We start from the raw sequence: 19,958 nt of genomic DNA, 5'->3' as shown, positions 1-19,958 counted from the left end.
CACTACCAAATTCTTGCTAAGGACACCCATGAGGATAACACAAAATAACTGAAAAAATTCTACTATTTTTGCCAATTGAAAATAAAAGTGAAATAAAAAGTCTCTGGTTTCAAATGATTTTTTTGTTTCAATATTTTTGTGTATTTTTTATTATTTCATACAAATTATTTGTTGGTTGGTTTTTTTGTTTTTGTTGTTGTTTGTGGTTCTTTTCATTGTTTTTTTTTGTATAAATCTTAAATGTTTAACGTACAAATATGTTTTGTTTGTTATTTTTATTGTTTGTAATTTAAATGGTATTGTTTTTTTGTTTGTTTTGCTTTTTATATATTTTATTATTGTTGTTGTTGTTCTTCTGGTATTGTATATAATATTGTATAATAATATAAATATATATATTTATATGCTTGGGTTTTTTTATTATAATTATGTGTTGTTGTTGTTGCTTAAGGAAAACTATGATTACAAAGTAATTAGTTGTGGTTTATGCTTGTTTTTTTGTTTTGCTTATCAGACGCCAACTTATCTTGGTTCTCCTTGGTTTGAAGGAGTTCAGCTTTGTTTGTTTATTTTTACTTATTTTTTTTAATAATATTTTTATACAAAATTTTTTATAATATTTATTTTTATTATTTGTTACTCTTACAAACTAATCAGCCTCATGTTATAAATTTTCAAAAATTTCATTTTTTTATATATTTGTGTTGGTTGATTTTTTTCTTTCTTAGTAAATAAAAATTTTAGGGACTAAGGAATGGGATGTTTAAGGATAAGGAAAAAAACTTAATTTTTTTGTTTTGTTTTTAAAGATCAACAAAATGCGGTGGGTTTTTACATACAAAATTAAGGGGGAAAATAATTTTTCCTTTTTTTGCCATGGAAAGGGAGGTTATTTTAAGGTTCAGGAGACATTTTTTATATAATTTTTAAATTATTGGTATATTTTCTACAAATACTGCTTAATTTTTTTCTGAATATGTTTTTTTACAAGTTTCTTGCTGTTTTTTTTTTCTTTTTGCATTTCTAATATAATAATTATTAATAATAATTCTTTAGTTTCTAGTTTTGTTTTTGAAAAAACATAATATTTTCCCAAAAATATTCACCCGCTTCACTTGGCCATCCTACTAATCGGGGAAATTGTTTTCAAATATTTTTTTGTTGTTATTTTTTTTTTTTTTTTCAAAGATCTCATTGTTGACACTTGTTAGGAACAGTTTGGGGTTTTTGTAATCTGTCTCTAAGATTGCATTCGAAATTTCCATCATTTCCCCGAATTCAGATACCAAATGAAACCAGGCTTTTAAAAGCACCGATTTTTCAGCTACGATTTTGTTTTTTTTCTTCCTCTTTTAATTACTCATTAAACTACGCTACAAATATTAAATGAAAATCATCTACAAGTATAGAGAAAAATTATACACTATTTATATATTTTTTCAATAATTTTACAAAACGAAAATGTTTCTTTCAGAACTCATCAGAAAGGAGAAATCCAAGCAAAACACGAAAGTTTTTTTTCTCCAAATGGGAAAAAATATCACTGATGAAGCGCGAAATATACTAAAGAGAAAAAGTATCACTGGTGATACTTTTTTCTATACGGAAAAAATATCACCGATGATATTTTTTTCTATACGGAAAAAATATCACCGATGATATTTTTTTCTATACGGAAAAAATATCACCGATGATATTTTTTTCTATACGGAAAAAATATCACCGATGATATTTTTTTCTATACGGAAAAAATATCACCGATGATATTTTTTTCTATACGGAAAAAATATCACCGATGATATTCTTCTATACGGAAAATATATCACTGGTTATATTTTTTCCATACGGAAAATATGTCACTGGTGATATTTTTTCTTTACGGAGAAAAAACATCACTGATGTGATATTTTTTCTATACGGAGAAAAAAACATCACTGATGTGATATTTTTTCTATACGGAGAAAAAAACATCACTGATGTGATATTTTTTCTATACGGAGAAAAAACATCACAGATGTGATATTTTTTCTATGCGGAGAAAATATATCACAGATGTGATATTTTTTCTATGCGGAGAAAATATATCACAGATGTGATATTTTTTCTATGCGGAGAAAATATATCACTGATGTGATATTTTTTCTATGCGGAGAAAATATATCACTGATGTGATATTTTTTCTATGCGGAGAAAATATATCACCGATGATATTTTTTCTCTATACGGAGAAAATATATCACCGATGATATTTTTTCTCTATACGGAGAAAATATATCACCGATGATATTTTTTCTCTATACGGAGAAAATATATCACCGATGATATTTTTTCTCTATACGGAGAAAATATATCACTGATGTGATATTTTTTCTATACGGAGAAAATATATCACTGATGTGATATTTTTTCTATACGGAGAAGATATATCACTGATGTGATATTTTTTCTATACAGAGAAAATATATCACTGATGTGATATTTTTTCTATACGGAGAAAATATATCACTGATGTGATATTTTTTCTATACGGAGAAAATATATCACTGATGTGATATTTTTTCTATACGGAGAAAATATATCACTGATGTGATATTTTTTCTATACGGAGAAAATATATCACTGATGTGATATTTTTTCTATACGGAGAAAATATATCACTGATGTGATATTTTTTCTATACGGAGAAAATATATCACTGATGTGATATTTTTCTATACGGAGAAAATATATCACTGATGTGATATTTTTTCTATACGGAGAAAATATATCACTGATGTGATATTTTTTCTATACGGAGAAAATATATCACTGATGTGATATTTTTTCTATACGGAGAAAATATATCACTGATGTGATATTTTTTCTATACGGAGAAAATATATCACTGATGTGATATTTTTCTATACGTAGAAAATATATCACTGATGTGATATTTTTTCTATACGGAGAAAATATATCACTGATGTGATATTTTTTCTATACGGAGAAAATATATCACTGATGTGATACTTTTTCTATACGGAGGAAATATATCACTGATGTGATATTTTTTCTATACGGAGAAAATATATCACTGATGTGATATTTTTTCTATACGGAGAAAATATATCACTGATGTGATATTTTTCTCTATACAGAAAAAAGTATCACTTGTGATATTTTTATCACTTGTGATATTTTTTCCCTATGTCAAAGGACCTCTTCTTCATTCTCCCCTTCTGATAAGTTGAAGAAAAAATAATTAATTAATTTAATTTTCTTTTCTTTTTGTTTTAATTACAATAATAATTTCTCTTGTTGTTGTTGTTCATACTAATAATAGTTTATGTATATTTAATTAATTAATAATTAATAAATCTAATGAAATAAGGCAACTTTTATGTAATTTGATATTTGTTGTTATAACGATATTTACAAATTGTTTTTTATTTTATGAATATTTTTTTATGATGCTATGTGTGTATGTATGTATGTAGTTTTGTATCTTGCTATGGTGATGTTTTTTTGTTTATTAAATATTATCAAATGTTTATAATTTTTTGTTTGTTTAAATGCACTTTTTTCGCTTTCTCTTTTGCTTTATAGTAGTTATAAGACAATATCGGAGTATGGTTTATATATAAATGTGTTTTGTTGTTTTTGATTGTTATTAATAATAGACAAGATTTGGTAGGGTTGAGAAAGGGGGTCGGCGAGGAGGGAATGTTGGGAAAAAGCGCGTTTAACACACTATTTTTTTTAATTATATACAAAAGAGCTTAAGCCAGGGGCTTTGTTATCAATTTAATTTGAGTGGGGGCAGAGGGGGGTTTTGTTTAATTTTCTAGTCTTGTTTGGTTGTGTTTTGAAGGGCGGGTAGGTTTTTCTTGCTTGTTTTTTTTTTGTAATTGGCTGCCAATTGTTGAGATCGTCTATCAAGAATTTTTGTTTTAGCTATTCTTTGTTAAGAGTTTTCTTAATTTAGAAAATCAGAGAATTTCCAAAGCTTCTCCTTTTCTTCCAAAAGAAGTTCTCTATTTTCTAATAATACCGATTTGTGTATTGCACTTGGTTATCTATAGAGGAATCTGTTTAGGCATTGGGTTTTTTTGCTGGGGCAATGGGGTTTCGATACCGAAACCTTGTGGTTCTCCCCATTTTACGGCTATGCTGCTGCTTATCCATAATGTCTGGCTGGGCCTTTAGAGACCTTTGGGACATTTCGCGTCCTTGCCGCATTTACGTACATTCTATAATCATGGGTTGACTGGATTCTATAACGGAGGGGCGATTATCTTGGGCCGGTCCCAGTGAATGTCCCGAGGCTGCGGCATGGGCAGCAGCTGCTGCTGCCGCTGCAGCATGGGCCGCCGCCGCAGCTGCCATCTGGGCATGAGTGGGACCATTACCACTATCATGTACCACACCACCGGGCATCATATGGATTTGGGGTTTAACTTTGAGAGATTGCTGCTGCTGTTGTTGTTGCTGCAGTAAATGTTGCTGATGCACCTGATGCATAGTTTGGGCTGGGGATTGTTGCTGGTTGGCGGTGGTCAGTAGCATACTGGCATTGTGAGGTGGTGGCAAATGTTGATGCATCATACTGACATGTTGACTCTGCAGATGGGCCAAATGTTGTTGTTGCTGCTGCTGCGGATGCGTTAAGACACGTTGGGCATTCAAATGGTCCTGAGCGGCGGAGCCGTTCATATGTCTAAGGTGAGGATTCATGTGTTGTTGCATTTGCTCAAAGGCCTCACGGGAATCGGGTTCGGGGTGGTCATTGTCTGAAAATTGAGAAAAAACAATAAATTAATAAAAATCAAAAATAGAATTTAAAATTTACGAAAATATCAAAAAATATAAGTTACAACTTTTGCGACACGTCATTGAACGTTCAAGTTCCGCTTTAAATGCTATGGAGCCATTTTACACGTTTTAGACCCAATTATACATGCTTTAGACCGAATTATACAAGTTTTAGACGCAATTATACAAGTTTATGACAGACTGTGCATAATTCATTTGACGCCTGTTTTGAATATTTGAGAGGATTTTGACATTTACGACCGCCAATACAAGTTTACGACATGAGATATACATTTTTGACAGGTTTACGACAATTGATACATGCTTGTCAAGCAAGAATTGCATACATAAGAAACGTTAAAGGTTTGATTTACATTCTTTAGCAACATTTTACAGGTTTACGACAAATTATACGAGTTTTAGACTCAATTATACAAGTTTACGACAAGTTGTATTTAATTCATTTGACACAAGTTTTAAATATTTGTGTCTATTTTCGTATTTACGACAGTCAATACATGTTTATGACATGAATTATCATTTTTGGCAGGTTTACGACAATTCATACATGCTTGTCAAGCAAGAATTTCATACTTAAGAAACGTTAAAGGTATGATTTACATGTTTGAGAAACATTTTACAGGTTTACGACAAATTATACGAGTTTTAGACACTATTATACAAGTTTACTACAAGCTTTATTGAATTAAATTGACGCGAGTTTCGTGAATTTCAGACGATTTTTAAGTTTTCGACAGTAAAAACTTGTTTACGACATGAAATATACACTTTCGACAGGTTTTTGACAATTGATACATGATAGTCAAACAAGATTTATATACTCATGATATGAATAGGGTTCCCATTACATGGCATGCTAACATTTAAGATGTTTACGACAACATTTATATGTTTTCGACACAATTATACAAGTTTACGACAAGTTGTACATAATCCATTTGACAGGAGTTTTATACTATAAACATAAATTACATGTTTACAACAATACATAATTGTTTGCAATAATTTATACATGATTTTGACACAATTATACAATTTTATACATGTTTACGACAAAGTGTACAAATTGTATACGACATGAATTCCTTGTTTTTATTAATAAATTAATGTTTGCAACAAGTAATAATTGCTTTTTACATGTTTACGACAAATTATACAGGTTTACGACAATATCAAAATCCATTAGATTTAAATATTCATCGACCGATACATGTTTGCAACAGTTTTTACATGTTTGCAACCAATTATACTTGATTTTGACACGTTTACGACAAATTATACTGGTTTACGACATTGTCAAAATCTATTACATGTTTGTTTTTTACAAGGGATACGTGTTTGCAGCAGTTTCAACATGTTTGCAACCAATTATACAAGTTTTTGACACGTTTACGACAAATTATACAGGTTTACGACAATGTCAAAAAACCCTTAGAGCTTGTTTCCTACAATGGATACATGTTTGCAATAGTTTATAATCCTTTTGACATGTTATACATGTTTACGACAAATTATACAGGTTTACGACAATGTCAAAATCCACTAGATATTAATTTTCTACAATGCAAACATATTTACAGCAGTTTCAACATATTTTAGACATGTTTGCAACCAATTATACCAGTTTTTGACATGTTTACGACAAATTATACAGGTTTACGACAATGTCAAAATCCATAGGATGTTTGTTTTCTACAAGAGATACATGTTTGCAACAGTTTGTACATGTTTGCAACCAACTATACTTGATTTTGACACGTTTACGACAAATTATACAGGTTTACGACATTGTCAAAATTCATTATATGTTTGTTTTCTACGAGGGATACAGGTTTGCAGCAGTTTCAACATGTTTTCGACATGTTTGCAACCAATTATACAAGTTATTGACACGTTTACGACAATTTATACAGGTTTACGACAATTTATACAGGTTTACGACAATGTCAAAAAACCTTTAGGGCTTGTTTCCTGCAATGGATACATGTTTGCAATAGTTTATACAACCTTTTGACATGTTATACATGTTTTTGACATGTTTACGACAAATTATACAGGTTTACGACAATGTCAAAATCCACTAGATATTAATTTTCTACAATGGAAACATATTTTCAGCAGTTTCAACATATTTTAGACATGTTTGCAACCAATTATACAGGTTTTTGACACGTTTACGACAAATTATACAAGTTTACGACATTGTCAAAATTCATAAGATGTTTGTTTTCTACAATGTTTACATGTTTGCAGCAGTTTATACATGCTTTTGACACGTTTACGACAAATTATACATGTTTTCGACATGTTTACGACAAATTATACCGAATTTTTGACACATTCCCAAAATTTCCTTTTTTACAAAATTTTGAAATCATGTAAAAATATGCAAATATGTGATGCTTACCCAAACATTCTGTGGTCGCTGCCGCAGCCATGGCCAACTCCTCCTCCAGATTGTTCGGCTTACAGCTGGTCGTCTTCCAATGGGTTCTCAGGCCAGAGGCACTAATGTATTTCTTATCACAACCCTGACACACATAAGGCCGATCGTTGGTGTGCAGTCGTTTGTGCAGCTTCAGGTGGACAAATTGCGTGAACTTCTGGGGACACAGATCACAGGCATAGGGTTTCTGGCCACTGTGCAGGCGCAGATGGGTCTTCAGATTCGATGTCGACGAGAAACGTTTCTTACAGATGTCACACTGGTGCGGCTTTTCGCCGGTGTGGACCAGGTGGTGTTTCTGCAGATGGGCCAGTTGGGTGAAGCTCTTCGTGCAGACATTACACTTGAATGGCCGCTCGCCAGAGTGGGTGCGTAAATGTACCTTCAGATTGCTTAGCTGGCCAAAGGTTTTACAGCAGACATTGCATTCGTAGTGCATTTTACCATCTTTCTTCTTGAGGGGATAGGGCAGGGAGCGATAACCCCGCGAGGCCAACGAATTGGGGCTAAGGGGACTGCCACTTCGTGGACATGAATTTCCGTCGGGACTTAGGCAGCTGGGCGGTGAAATCCTTAGGGGCGAAAGTCTTTGCAGCGGGGTAAGGGGTTGCATGAGCGGATGATTGAGCATTTGACTGCTACCCTGTAGCATGTGGAGATTTTGCTGGGAACCGCTGGAGGAATGTGATTGCCTGTCGAAGGGCGATTGAGCACTGTGTGGTGGCGAATGGAACGTGGAGGTGGGTGCATGCAGAACACTAACCGTTTGGCCGTTCAAGCTGCTGTTGGAATATGAGGAGTATGTGGAATAGGGTGGTGTGTGCTGGCCATCATTGACATAGGCAGCGGCATGGACCCCGTGGGGTGAGAAGAGCACATGATGTGCAGGGTGTCCATTGGAGAGTGGTGATGAGCAGAGTTCCTTTTTGGAATTCAAATGTAGATCGGCGTCGACCTCATGTCCGGAGTGATCCCCACCACCATTGCCAACGGCCATATTATTCGATGAGGAGTCGGGGCTAACAGCATTGCCATAACGATGGGATTTCTTATAGGAATAGGCCATTTCAGTGGGCGATGAGGGAGGTGGTGTGGCCGAGTTGGCCTGGTGACAGGCCACAGCAGCTGCTGCAGCAGCGGCCGCTGCCGCCGCCGTTTCCAAGCGATGTTGATGTTGTCCCGTCAGTATGGTCTCCAAAATACTGGAGGGTGGTGTGTAACGTATGTAACCTTGACCCCCCACCCCTGGGGGTGGTGGTGAGCTGGATTCGGCCTCATAGTAGGGTTTGATCAGCGGGACAATTGTGCGTTTTTGGCTGTTTTCCAGGACAATGACGGTACTGGAAGCTGGCTGAGTGGTGGTGTTGTTGCTGCTGGTCGTTGTGGCTGGTGAGTCCATTAGCCGATTGCTGGGTCTACAGGAATCGGTGCTGGCATCCATTAGCTCATCAATTTGTGTGGATGAGGTGCAAGTTGGTCGCTGGGTTTCATCCTCACTGGAGGTGGCCGCCTGCAGTTCATTTGTGGTGGTCGTGGTGCCGCTGCTGCTAGAGGTGGTGGTGGCATTCGATGCCTCAGTCTTGATGCTATTCTTAAACTCGTATTTCAGTGGCATTTTAACTTTTAGTTGGCGGAATTCATTTTTGCCGCACTCCACGGTGGCAGCAGCCACAATGGCCGCAGCCGTGGTGGCACTGACACCATTACTGGAGCTGTTTGTGGTACTGGCAGCACAGGCCTTTTGCGAGTGGGCAATTACCGTTTCTTTGGGAGCTATTGCCTTCTTGGAACAATCCAAAACATAGTTGTGCTCACTCTCACTGTCGCTGTCATCGCCGCCAGAGGGCGTTAGACGATCCTCGTGATACTCATTGCTGTGATAACCCTCATCGGAGCGCACGGAACGCACACTGCCATCATTGGGTGTTAGCTGGTGTTCATAGGGTGCCTCCTTTTGGGAGAGGGGAGAACCGCCCAGCAAAGGCTCCTTGGGGTCACAGTGGTCCTGGACAATTACTGTGGCAGGTTCTTGTTTTAAATGCAACACATTTTGATGATGGGTGTGGCGGATGAGAGAACGCGCCGCCGCCGTTGTGTTCGATGATCCTTGGCTGTGTTGTATGTGCGGGTGTGTTGTGTTTTGAGCTTGGTGTTGTTGTTGATGATTATTGGCTGGCGGGGAGGGACTCAGGGTGGGTGATCGTGAACGTCTGGCATTTGGTAGGTTGCCGGTTGTGCTGGCAACCGGTGGTGGCAAATGCAAACCCATAACATAGCTTATATGGTTATAGGCAATCTCTGGAGGAATTTCAGGAGCAGGCATACTATACGATGGGGTACAGGAGCGTGACTTTTTGTGACAGCCGTTGGCATACTCCGTTTCAGGATCTTCTTCGACTTCCTGCTCTGGCTCATCATCGTCCGGTCCCAGCAAAGTACGTTCGGGGTCAACATCATAACCCAAACGTTTGGCAAAATCCTTGCAATACCACACCATCAACTCCTCATTGGGCATTATATCGCGGGTGGTATAGAAGTAGATGTTTTCCTGATGTTGGCAGGCCACCAAGTTCATGGTGTCCAGACTATAGGCTGAGGCCACATAACGCATCCAATTGGCCTGGGAACGATCGGAGCCGTCCAAATAATAAAAATCATCATCTTTGAAGATCTAAAGAGAGGAAAGAGAAAAAATAGAGAATATTGAGCATTAGTATTACAAAAGAGAGAGCGAAAAGAGAGCTACTCATTTTTCTTGCAAAGAGAAATTATAGAGACATACAATTAAAGAGTTCAAGAGCATTGTGGCACTAAAACGTCTAACTAACTAACAGAGAGACTCTCCATATTAAATCAGGCCTGGCATTTAGGGACCGAACCCAGCCGCTTGAATTTAGGAGGTCTACGCAAAAATTATCTGACAATCATTACACAATATACGAGCATTACAATAACAACGACAACAACAAAAATTCAACATCAAGAGTTAGACAACAAATAGTATGAAATGAAAGTTACAGATAGAGAGAGAGAGAGAGGCAGACAGACAGAGATAGAGGAGAGAGCATGATAATTTAAAAGAGAGAATAGCAAACAAAAAAATACCTTTATATTCCCATAGGTTATATGGCGTGTTCCCTGCACCTGACCATGTTAATAATAGAGTCGAATGGGGTGATGATTGTGATGATGATGTTGGTGGGTAAGATTTGGGTTTTTTTTGGGAGGATTAATTTTAGGTTAGGGCGAAAACATAAAAATAAAAAAAAAACACAATTTTTGAGGTTAGTTTAATTTTGATTAATGACTGAGAGAGAGTCCAATATAGTGGTGATGATGATAAAAGTTATTAGGTTTGTTGAAAATTTAGAGCGAATAAAAAGTTCTCTTTATGCGAGGTATGGACCTAAAGTATTCTCATTAACTTAAGTTCGTTTGGATATGGAATTTTGGTTATCTGAAGTTGTGGATACAAAAATTTGGGTTACGATATCAACAAATTTTTATTATCCGAGGTACACGGATAAAATATTTTGGTTATCCTAAGCCCGCCGATAAGATGTATTTTGTTATTCGAAATACGGCTATAAGTAATTTTTGTACGTGGATAAGATATTTTTGTTATCCTACCCTATTCAAACAACGCCGATCATATTTATATTATCCAAATAATGTGAATAAAATTGTTCCTTTATCCATATCATGAGAATAACATTTTGACCTCATATGTATCAAATAGATGAAGTTTAATCTTATTCCGAAGTACCTGGATGCAATTTTTACATATCCAAACCGTTCAGATAAGATTTTAACCCAATGGATATCGATTTGACTTTATCCGAAGGATCTGAATAATATTTTTTACTTATCCAAATCACGCGGATAATATTTAGACCTCATCCGAAGGACATGGATAACAATTTTAACATGTCAAAATTACGCGGATAAGCTTTACAGCTTATCCAAAAAGCGGGGATAAAATTTCTAATTTATCCATATCGTGTGGATAACATTTTGATCGCATATATATCGATCGGATAATGTTTTGACTTTATCCGAAGGTCCTGGATAACATTTTTTACCTATCCAAATCGCGCGGATAAAATGTTGACCCTATCCAAAGGACATGGATACCAATTTCAAGATATCTAAATAACGCGGATAAGTTGCATGCCTTATTCAGATGGCGTGGATAACAATTTTTATTTATCCTTGTCGTAAGGATAACATTTTGATCGCATACAAATTGAATGGATAAAATTTTGACTTTATCCCAAGGCCTTGAATAATATATTCACTTATCGAAATCGTGCGGATAAAATGTTGACCCTATCCAAAGGTCATGGATAACAATTTCAAGATATCTAAACAACGCGGATAAGTTCTATGTCTTATGCAGATAGAGTGGATAATATTTTTTTTATTTATCCATGTCGTTTTTAGCTTATCCAAAGCGAGCGGATAATGTTTTGATTTTATCCGAAAGACGTGGATAACAATTTGAACATATTTATACAACGCGGATAAATTCTAAGTCTTATCCAGATCACGGCTGTAACATTTTTAGCTTATCCAAATCACGCGAATAACATTTTTATGTAATCCAAATGGCAAAACTCAAATTCTTGTTATATCCGAAACGTATGGATAACGTACTGAATTTATCCAAAGCTTGTGGATAACATATTGACTTTATCCGAAAAGTGTGAATCGAATTTTAGGTCATCCAAATGCTCGACTTATCCAAATCGTGAGGATAACATTTTTCTTTATCCGTAGAACGCGGATAACATTTTTACCTTATCCGAAGCAAGTGAACAACATTTTCAGTTTATCCAAACAGCGCGGATAACATTTTTTATATTATCCATGTTGCAAGACTTTCATTCCATCATTATCCGAAGTGTGTGGATAACATATTAACTTTATTCGAAGGACGTGGATAAAGTTTTCACGTTATCCGAAGCAAGTGGATAATATTTTCAGTTTATCCAAACCGAGCGGATAAGATTTTCATTTTATCCAAATTGCCTGGCATAGATTATCGCCTTATCCGAAGCATGTAGATAACATACTGACTTTATCCGAAGCATGTAAATAACATATTGACCTTATCCGAAGTATGTGGATAATATATTGACTTTATCCGAAGCATGTGGATAACACTTTCTCATTATCCAAAGCATTTATATGACATTTTTAGCTTATCCATATCGAGCGGATAATAATTTAGCTTTATCCAATGCGTGTATATAATAATTTAGCTTATCCAAATCATGCGGATAACATTTTCATATTATCCAAGGCAGGGATATATTTATCCAAACCGTGTGGATAAGATATTTACTTTATCCGAAGCAAGTGGATAATAGTCACATCTTGTCCCAATCTAGTGGATAACTTATTTTGGGCATCTGAACTGAATCGAATACTTTGCGCTATACAAAAGACCAAAACAGAAATATCCCCTTTCTGTTGTCCAAAATCCATGGATAATTTTTTTTTTACGGATAAAAAAATATAAAATATAATTATTCATTTTTAATGGTTTTGTGTTTGCAATTTCCAAGCAAAACCAAGTTTTCTCTGTGATGAGACTCTCTCTTTGATCCCTTTTTGGTATTCTCTCACTGGATTTTCTCATCTTTCGTAAGAGAGAGAGAGAGAGGGAGAGAATTTATCAAAATCCCTTTAATTTTATTTATTATAGTTTTCTTTTTGTTCAAGAAGAATTGCTTCAAAAGCTTCAATATTTGGTGAGTTTATGACTTCAAGAGAGCGAGAGTGTGGGAGAGCGAGAGAATATAGTGATAAAGACTTAAAAAAAAAGTATCTGAAACTTACCCTCCAAAAGTAGCGGGCCGTATTGGGATCATTGGGATAGTGTGGTGTGGGCACACCCTCAAAGGGACCAAAACGGGTGCCTCTGGGTATAACGCCGGTGCTCCAAACACCTTCAGTCTATTAAAAAAACAAAAAAAAAACGAGAGAATATAATTAAAAATGGTGCTGAAGAGATTCTTTCGGATGCGCTTTTTACCTTTACATTGGCTGATGAAAACACCAGCGAGGGTTTGAGTGTTAAACTGCGTGGCAGGGTCTTGTCGGCCCGATTGGCCAGGCCTCGCTCACACTGAACATCGGGTACAATGTAGACGGCCAAACGTTCAAAGTCTTCTTCTCTCATGCGTGTTACATCATAATCCCGCGTGCCATCCGGCGAGGGACTGCGTGCCGGTTCTGGAGCCATGGCCCGATTTGTGGCCCCACCAGTTGAACTACTGGCTATTTGTTCATTGTGTTTGTTGGAATTTGTGGCAGCATTGTTGTTGTTGCTGGTGGTGGTGTTAAGGCTGCGATTTGTTGTTGTCTCTGTTTGCATATTCATTTTGTGTGTGTGTTGGGGGTTGTGTGTTTTTGGGGGGTTTTGTGTAAAAATGTGGGAGATTTGAGCGTTATCCTTTTTTTGGAGGGGTTTTATCCAAAAAAATATGGGTTTTTGTAGCTTGCTTTGTTGTTATCAAAATTTGGGGGCCGTTTGGATAATTATTTGTGGTTTATAAATGTTTTGTTAATCTGCAAAGAAAAAGAGATGGAAAATTTAATTTAAATTCCTTTGTAGAGTCTCATTTCATGTAAAACTAAAGTTCAAGGTTATCCAGCTACCTTGGCCAGTACCCTTTTGCATTTCTGCTTGTTGCTTGTTTTACAGTTTTTTTTTTGTTTCCATTGTTAAACTATTTATTCGTGTTGGTGTGTGAGTGTTTGAATTGCATTTGCCTCATCCCCAGCTCTCCATACCCATCCCTGGCCGTGGCATTGGCCTGCGATTTGCGGTCTTTCGTTTTTCTTCCCACACTTGAATGCATTTGCATTTTTATAGAAATTCACTTTTACTTTAGTTCATTTGTTTGTCGTTCGTTCTCGGTCTCGGTCTTGGCCGTCGTTTGCTGTCTGATTAGCCAAACCAACCCCCTAACCCTACCCTAGCCACCCTATCCAACCAAGCCGTTCCTCTTTCCCCATTTACATTCCCCCTGTTGAGGAGGGGAATGCTGAGGGGTATAATTTTGATTTCATTGCACTTGAAAGTGTTGGTGCGTAATTTCTGTCCATGTGCTTGTGTGTGTGTGGATGATACTATAATTAATAAGACTCACTTTTAGCTTTCTTTCTTTTGTGTTTTAGGTGCGTGTGTGTGTGTGTGTGTGGGAATTTTGAGTACATTTTTTTTTTGTTCTAGAAAAGCTTTTCCCATCCAGAAAATATTCCTTGGCCAAATAACTCACCTATTTTATAGTTAAAAAAATATTTTATTTTTTTATATTTTCGATTTTTATAAAACGAGGTAGATTTTTCTTTAAAATTTTGTAACTTTTTATCACTTGTTTTTTGGTTTTAGGGCCATGTGGTTTCGTCTAAAATTAAATGCATTTTTCTCTTTTTTTCTTCTTCCTGACACCCTTACGCGACTGCATGCCAAACTGCACTTCGGCCATATAATTCCCCCAATTATAACTGAACCTAGACATTGTTTGCCTGTTTCATGTGTGTGCCGTTTCTGTTTCTTTTTTCGGTATTAGTGTGTAGTTGCAATAAATAAAAATATTGAAAACTTTTACTCTAACTAAAAGTTCTAGGGGCACCACTACAGGAGTAGACGCGGAAATTGAAAAATTATTCGCAATACAAAAAAAAAAATACAAATATAGATGCCCCTTCTCCTCCTCCATCCCAAACTAAGCCAGAAATCGTCCACACTACCTACTGACCCACATCGTTGCATGTGAACTAGTGTGCGGCTGGTTAAAGAGGGTGGTTATCGTGCATGTGTGTGTACGTGAGTTTGACAGTTGATGAGTGCATTAACTCATTTACACTCAAGTTGTGAGCACACACACACATACGGAGACGCACTCATAGACGCATGAAATGTAAATAAAAAATGTGAAATGCATTGCAGCACACAACTGGGCGAATGGCAGGGATGGGAGTATAAAATTATTTTTTGGCTTTTTATTCACAAAATATTAAATTTTAAAATGGATTTTTAAGGAAAATTCACAATTTCCAGCACACAAATGGGCGAAAGGCAGGGATGGGAGCATAGAATTATTTTTTTGCTTTCAAAAAAAAAAAAAAAAAAAAAAATCACAAAATATTAAATTTAATAATGGATTTTTAAGGAAAATTCATAATTTCCAGCACACAAATCGACGAAAGGCAGGGATGGGAGTATAGATATTTTTAGTTTTTTATTCACAAAATATTAAATTTAATAATCGATTTTTAAGGAAAATTTATATATTTTATTCTAAAAGCTTTCCATAAAGACAAAAGGAATCATAAAAATGATTTCCTTTAATTTTTTAAGAAATGTTAAAAAAGTCATATTTTGTCGAAGCATTTAAATGAATTATCTGAAATCCCTTGGATAACATATTTATTTTATCCGAAGTGTCTCCTTATCCCAACTAATGGATAACACTTATTTTCTAATCGAAGAATGTGGGTAAAATTTTTTAACCTATCCAAATCGCGTGTATAAACAAATTTAGTTTTTCCAAAGGTCATGGGTGACATTTTTGCCAATCCAAAATTGGAAGTTGACATTTTTCTTTTATCCGAAGTAGATGGATTACATTTTTTTCTTATCCAAACCGCATGGTTGGTTTTTTTTCTATTATCCGAAGCAAGCGGATAACATTTTGGGCTGATCTAAACCGCATGGTTGGCATTTTTCTTTTATCCGAAGCATGCGGATAACATCTTTGATTTATCCAAACCGCGTGGCTGACATTTTTCTTTTATCCAAAGCACGCAGATAACATTTTTATCTTTTCTAAATCGCAAGGATAACATATTTATTTTATCCGAAGTTCGCGGATAACATTTTAGAATTATCGGGATTGCATGGTTAACATTTTACTTTATCCAAAATACACGGATAAAATGTTTTCCTTTTTAAAATCACGTGGATAACATTATTGATTTATCCATATCACATGGATAACATATTTACTGCATCCAAAGTATTTGGATAAATTTTTTTTACTTTATCCGAAATATGCGGATAACACTTTTTTACTGTCCAAACTTTGTGGATAACATTTTTAGACTCTGATATACGTTGATATCATTTTTTATCAAATTTCTTTCGAAAACATATATTTTTCAATGAAAATTCAGTTTTGAAATTTTTCTAATTTATATGGATACACCCTGCTTGGGCGCCAAAAATAAATTATGCTAGTTTATATTTTTAACCTGAATCTTTGGCAAATCTTTAACAAGAAAAACAGAACGATTCCTAAATTTACCTCAAATTAAAAAAAAAACTAAATTTCCTTTTGAAAAAAAATTACTTGGGCGCCAATGTTTTTTTGCTCTAGGGAGGAAGCCTGTATAAATAAAAGAAAAATATTCAATTTTTTTAAACCATGTTTATCCTCCTTCAATGAATTTCGAAACTAGAAGCCTTTTCTGATGTAAAAAAAGAAAAAAAATTTTTAAAAAGAATTGAGCTTGGGCGCCAACAGAAACCCGTTTGGAAAATAAAAGTTTTTTTTTTTTTTTTAATTTAGTCCGGAGTAAGGGATCCCCCAAAATATATTTTAAAATATATTTAAAAAAATAAAATAAATTGACACTTCTGTTAATTTTTTAATAAAATTGTAAAAACAACAGCTTCTGGTGCTCATACCATTGCCAAATATTTTTTTTTCAAAATGTTTTATTTTTTCCCGGAAGCCAAGATATTTTATTTTAAAGATTCCCTTTTTAAATCCTATTTGACTCAATTACTATTATCCACCTCTGGTCCGCATTCACTGTTCTCCTGTGTGTGTGTGCGTGGCGAGAGAGAAACTTAGAAAATCAAATAAACGGTGAGTGCAATTTTTGTGGGAGATGTTCTCAAACCCCCCTCAATGTGATGCACAATTTTGCACAAATAATAAAGCTTTTATTTTTGGGCTTCCTCTTCCGTGTTGTGAAGAGAGAATGAGAGAGAGAATTTTGTAATAATTTGTGGGGAAGAGCATAAATTAACGCATTATAAATATGGAGGAATTTATAAGGATATTTTTAATTAAAAAATTAATAAAAAAAACTTACATGAAAAAAATGAACACAATTTTTATTTTCTCTTAAAATATAGAATTAAAAATATATATATTTTTTTATTTTTTTTAATACAAAAAACTCTTATTTTGAACACATTAAGGATCACTTGAATGTCCTTTTGAATTAACATAAAATCCCTTGGTTTAACGAGAACGTTTTAAATAAAATCTCTTTTAGAGTCTGCATATTTATTATTTTAATTGATACTTTTTTTATAAAATTTTTAAATGAATCTTTTTTCTTTCAACTTTCCCTTTTTTTCGCTATTTATTTATTTTTTTTCTTAAGGGGCCTGGTTGTTGGTCTTTCAATTAAAATCGCTTTCTTTTCTTTCACTGCAGCAATGCGCAACTAGCTTTTCATTTGCTATTGACGACGTTCTAAACGCACCGACCGTTTATACTGTTTAATAACGTAACATAACCGTCCGCTAGCCACTTGCAAAAACATTCTAAGTGCCGAAACATGCGGAAAACTGCGAAACCGCGAAAACCGTTTAACTACATAATGCAACAGCAAAAAAAAAAATAGAAAATGCAAAAAAAAAAAAAATAAAACAAATCAGAAAAAAAGCTAACGACACCACACTGTTCGTCAGTCATATCAACGCTCACTGCTGAAGCTTCTATTCTAAGTGATGGTATTGGTGTTAGTTTCGGCTAGCCAAGCGCCTCAATTGATAATGACACAGAAATCACAATAATGAAGATGGGGATGATAATGATCATCATCATCATCACCACCACCATCAGTGGGTGTATTGGTTGTGACCAGTAGAATCAAACGACCACCGCCATTAGCTCTTGTTGTTGCACTATTCTTATTGGTGGTGTAGGTCACAACAATAACACTAAAAACAGGAAACACTATATCAATTTTGAAAAATCCTAGAAAGATAAGATAAGCATACCCTGGCGAAATATTGAGTTTTCAATCATAAATTAGTGTTTTTATTTATTGGTGGAATAAAGAAGGAGGGTTACCTGGGGGAATTGCAGTGACACTTTTTTTTTTTTTTTTGAAATGGCGCCATTTAGTTTTTTTTAATTTGTTTTGGTTTCTTGTTTTTATTTTCGGTATACAATGTATTAAAATATTTCGTTATTTTTGTAATGAAGAGAAAAGGAAAAATTTAGGGGGTATAATGAGTCGGAAATAGGAAATATTTATTTTTAAGACTCCATATGACCCAAAATTTTTTCTAGGCCACAGAAATAAATAAAAATTTAAAAAAAATTTAATTTTAAGGAAATTTTTTCCTGAATGGGAAATTTTGAAAATATATTTAATTTCATTGAAAAAATGTGGTTTTCCATTAAAATAAAAAATTTCCTTAAAAATGTCCTTTTTGGGAAACTTCTATTTTTTGACCCCAAATTACTTAGATTTTCAGAAACGAAAGAATTAAAAAAAAAATAGGTAAAAGCAAAAATTCCCCCTCAAGGGAAATTTCTGAAAAGGGGGATACATTTTTATCTTAAGACACCATACGGTCTCACATTCCTTCTAACTCATTTATAAAAAAGGTGTTAAAAAAAAATTCCCTTTTTAAGGAATCCATTTTCAAAAGTCTCAGATATACTTCGGGAGCAGAGATAAAATTTCCTTCAACATATAAAAATTAAAGAAAATTAAAAAACAAAAATTTCCCTCTTAAAGGATTTTTTCCTGAATGAGGATTTTAATTTTGAAATTTTCGGAAAATTTTCCTGAACCTTTTAGAATTAAGAGTTTTTAATTGCTGAGACAAAAATGTCTCTCTATGCGTTTTTTTTAAAGAAAGGAAAATTTCTCTTGAAAAATTTGCCAAAACAAAAATTTCCCTTTATGGGATATTTTTATTTATGCTCCAAATTGTCAAATTTCTTTGTATTTCATTATAATTTGATGAAAAATATTCATTTCCATTAAAAATAAAAATTTCCCTTTTTGGGAAATTTTGATTTTTTTTACTTCAACAGTCTCAGATTTTCTTCTAGAACATAAAAATGAAAGAATTTTTCAAAAATATGTGAAAACAAAAATTTCCCTTCAAGGGAAATTTTTTACTCAAGGGGAAATTTTCAACATTATGGCTCCATATGATCTAAAATTTATTCCAGACCAAAAAAATTAAAAAAGAAAACAAATAAAGAAACTAAAAAATATTCCCCTTGAGGGTATTTATTTTAGAGGGAAGGTTATATTTTTCTATTTTTTTTTATCAGAACACAGAGTTCTTCATTTTCACTCTGGAGTGAAACTGGCTCACGAGCAGGATTGCTCGAAGAAAGGAGTTTTATACGGAGCCTACTCTTCACTCTTTTGTTTTGTGTGGGTGTACTACCGACTCGCTCCTGCTTGAAATTTCCCTTTGTAAGGCTTCTTATTTTAAAACGGCTTTTTTATAAAAAATTTAATTTTTTGTAAATTTTTCCTATCCATCCCTTCCATTTTTGAAATCACTTCTCTATATATGTTGTAAGTTCTACATACATATACCGGCAACAATCCGACCACCCTTAAATCATCTATAATTGCATTTTTTTTTTTAATTTCTTAATTTATATTAGAACAAGGAAGTATTGCTTGCACT

At 34.4% G+C, this 19,958-nt stretch overlaps 1 protein-coding gene across 3 annotated transcripts; it reads right to left on the bottom strand.

The window, feature by feature from the left end:
* Window positions 1–3,418: 3,418 nt before the first annotated feature.
* On the bottom strand, window positions 3,419–14,665 carry LOC105262511 (zinc finger protein rotund). Of its 3 annotated transcripts, none has more exons than XM_059120711.1 (6): window positions 14,548–14,665; window positions 13,299–13,834; window positions 13,103–13,219; window positions 10,364–10,402; window positions 7,220–9,929; window positions 3,419–4,769 (listed from the first exon to the last, which is right to left on the bottom strand). In XM_059120711.1, exons 2-6 carry the CDS (start codon window positions 13,644–13,646, stop codon window positions 4,219–4,221), a joined length of 3,765 nt encoding a protein of 1,254 aa, XP_058976694.1. In that variant the 5' UTR covers window positions 13,647–13,834; window positions 14,548–14,665; the 3' UTR covers window positions 3,419–4,218. The 3 variants fall into 3 exon arrangements, with proteins under 3 accessions (XP_058976694.1, XP_058976693.1, XP_058976695.1); XM_059120710.1 differs by lacking the exon at window positions 14,548–14,665 and adding an exon at window positions 13,925–14,224; XM_059120712.1 differs by lacking the exons at window positions 10,364–10,402; window positions 14,548–14,665 and adding an exon at window positions 13,925–14,223.
* Between the last annotated feature and the right edge of the window lie 5,293 nt (window positions 14,666–19,958).

This window comes from Musca domestica, unplaced genomic scaffold (assembly GCF_030504385.1).
Source record: "Musca domestica strain aabys unplaced genomic scaffold, Musca_domestica.polishedcontigs.V.1.1 171, whole genome shotgun sequence".
NCBI lineage: Eukaryota > Metazoa > Arthropoda > Insecta > Diptera > Muscidae > Musca > Musca domestica.
The sequence above is the reverse complement of the archived record's forward strand: the minus strand, read 5'-3'. Positions and strand labels throughout refer to the sequence as shown.

Bases quoted from the DNA above. Each gene is read 5' to 3' on its own strand.
- LOC105262511 (XM_059120711.1), bottom strand. From the start codon at position 13,646: ATGAATATGCAAACAGAGACAACAACAAATCGCAGCCTTAACACCACC. The intron at 13,220-13,298 runs GTAAAAAGCGCA...TTTTTTTAATAG, and splicing joins TTTCATCAGCCAATGTAAAG to ACTGAAGGTGTTTGGAGCAC. The intron at 4,770-7,219 runs GTAAGCATCACA...CTCAATTTTCAG, and splicing joins AGCGACCACAGAATGTTTGG to ACAATGACCACCCCGAACCC.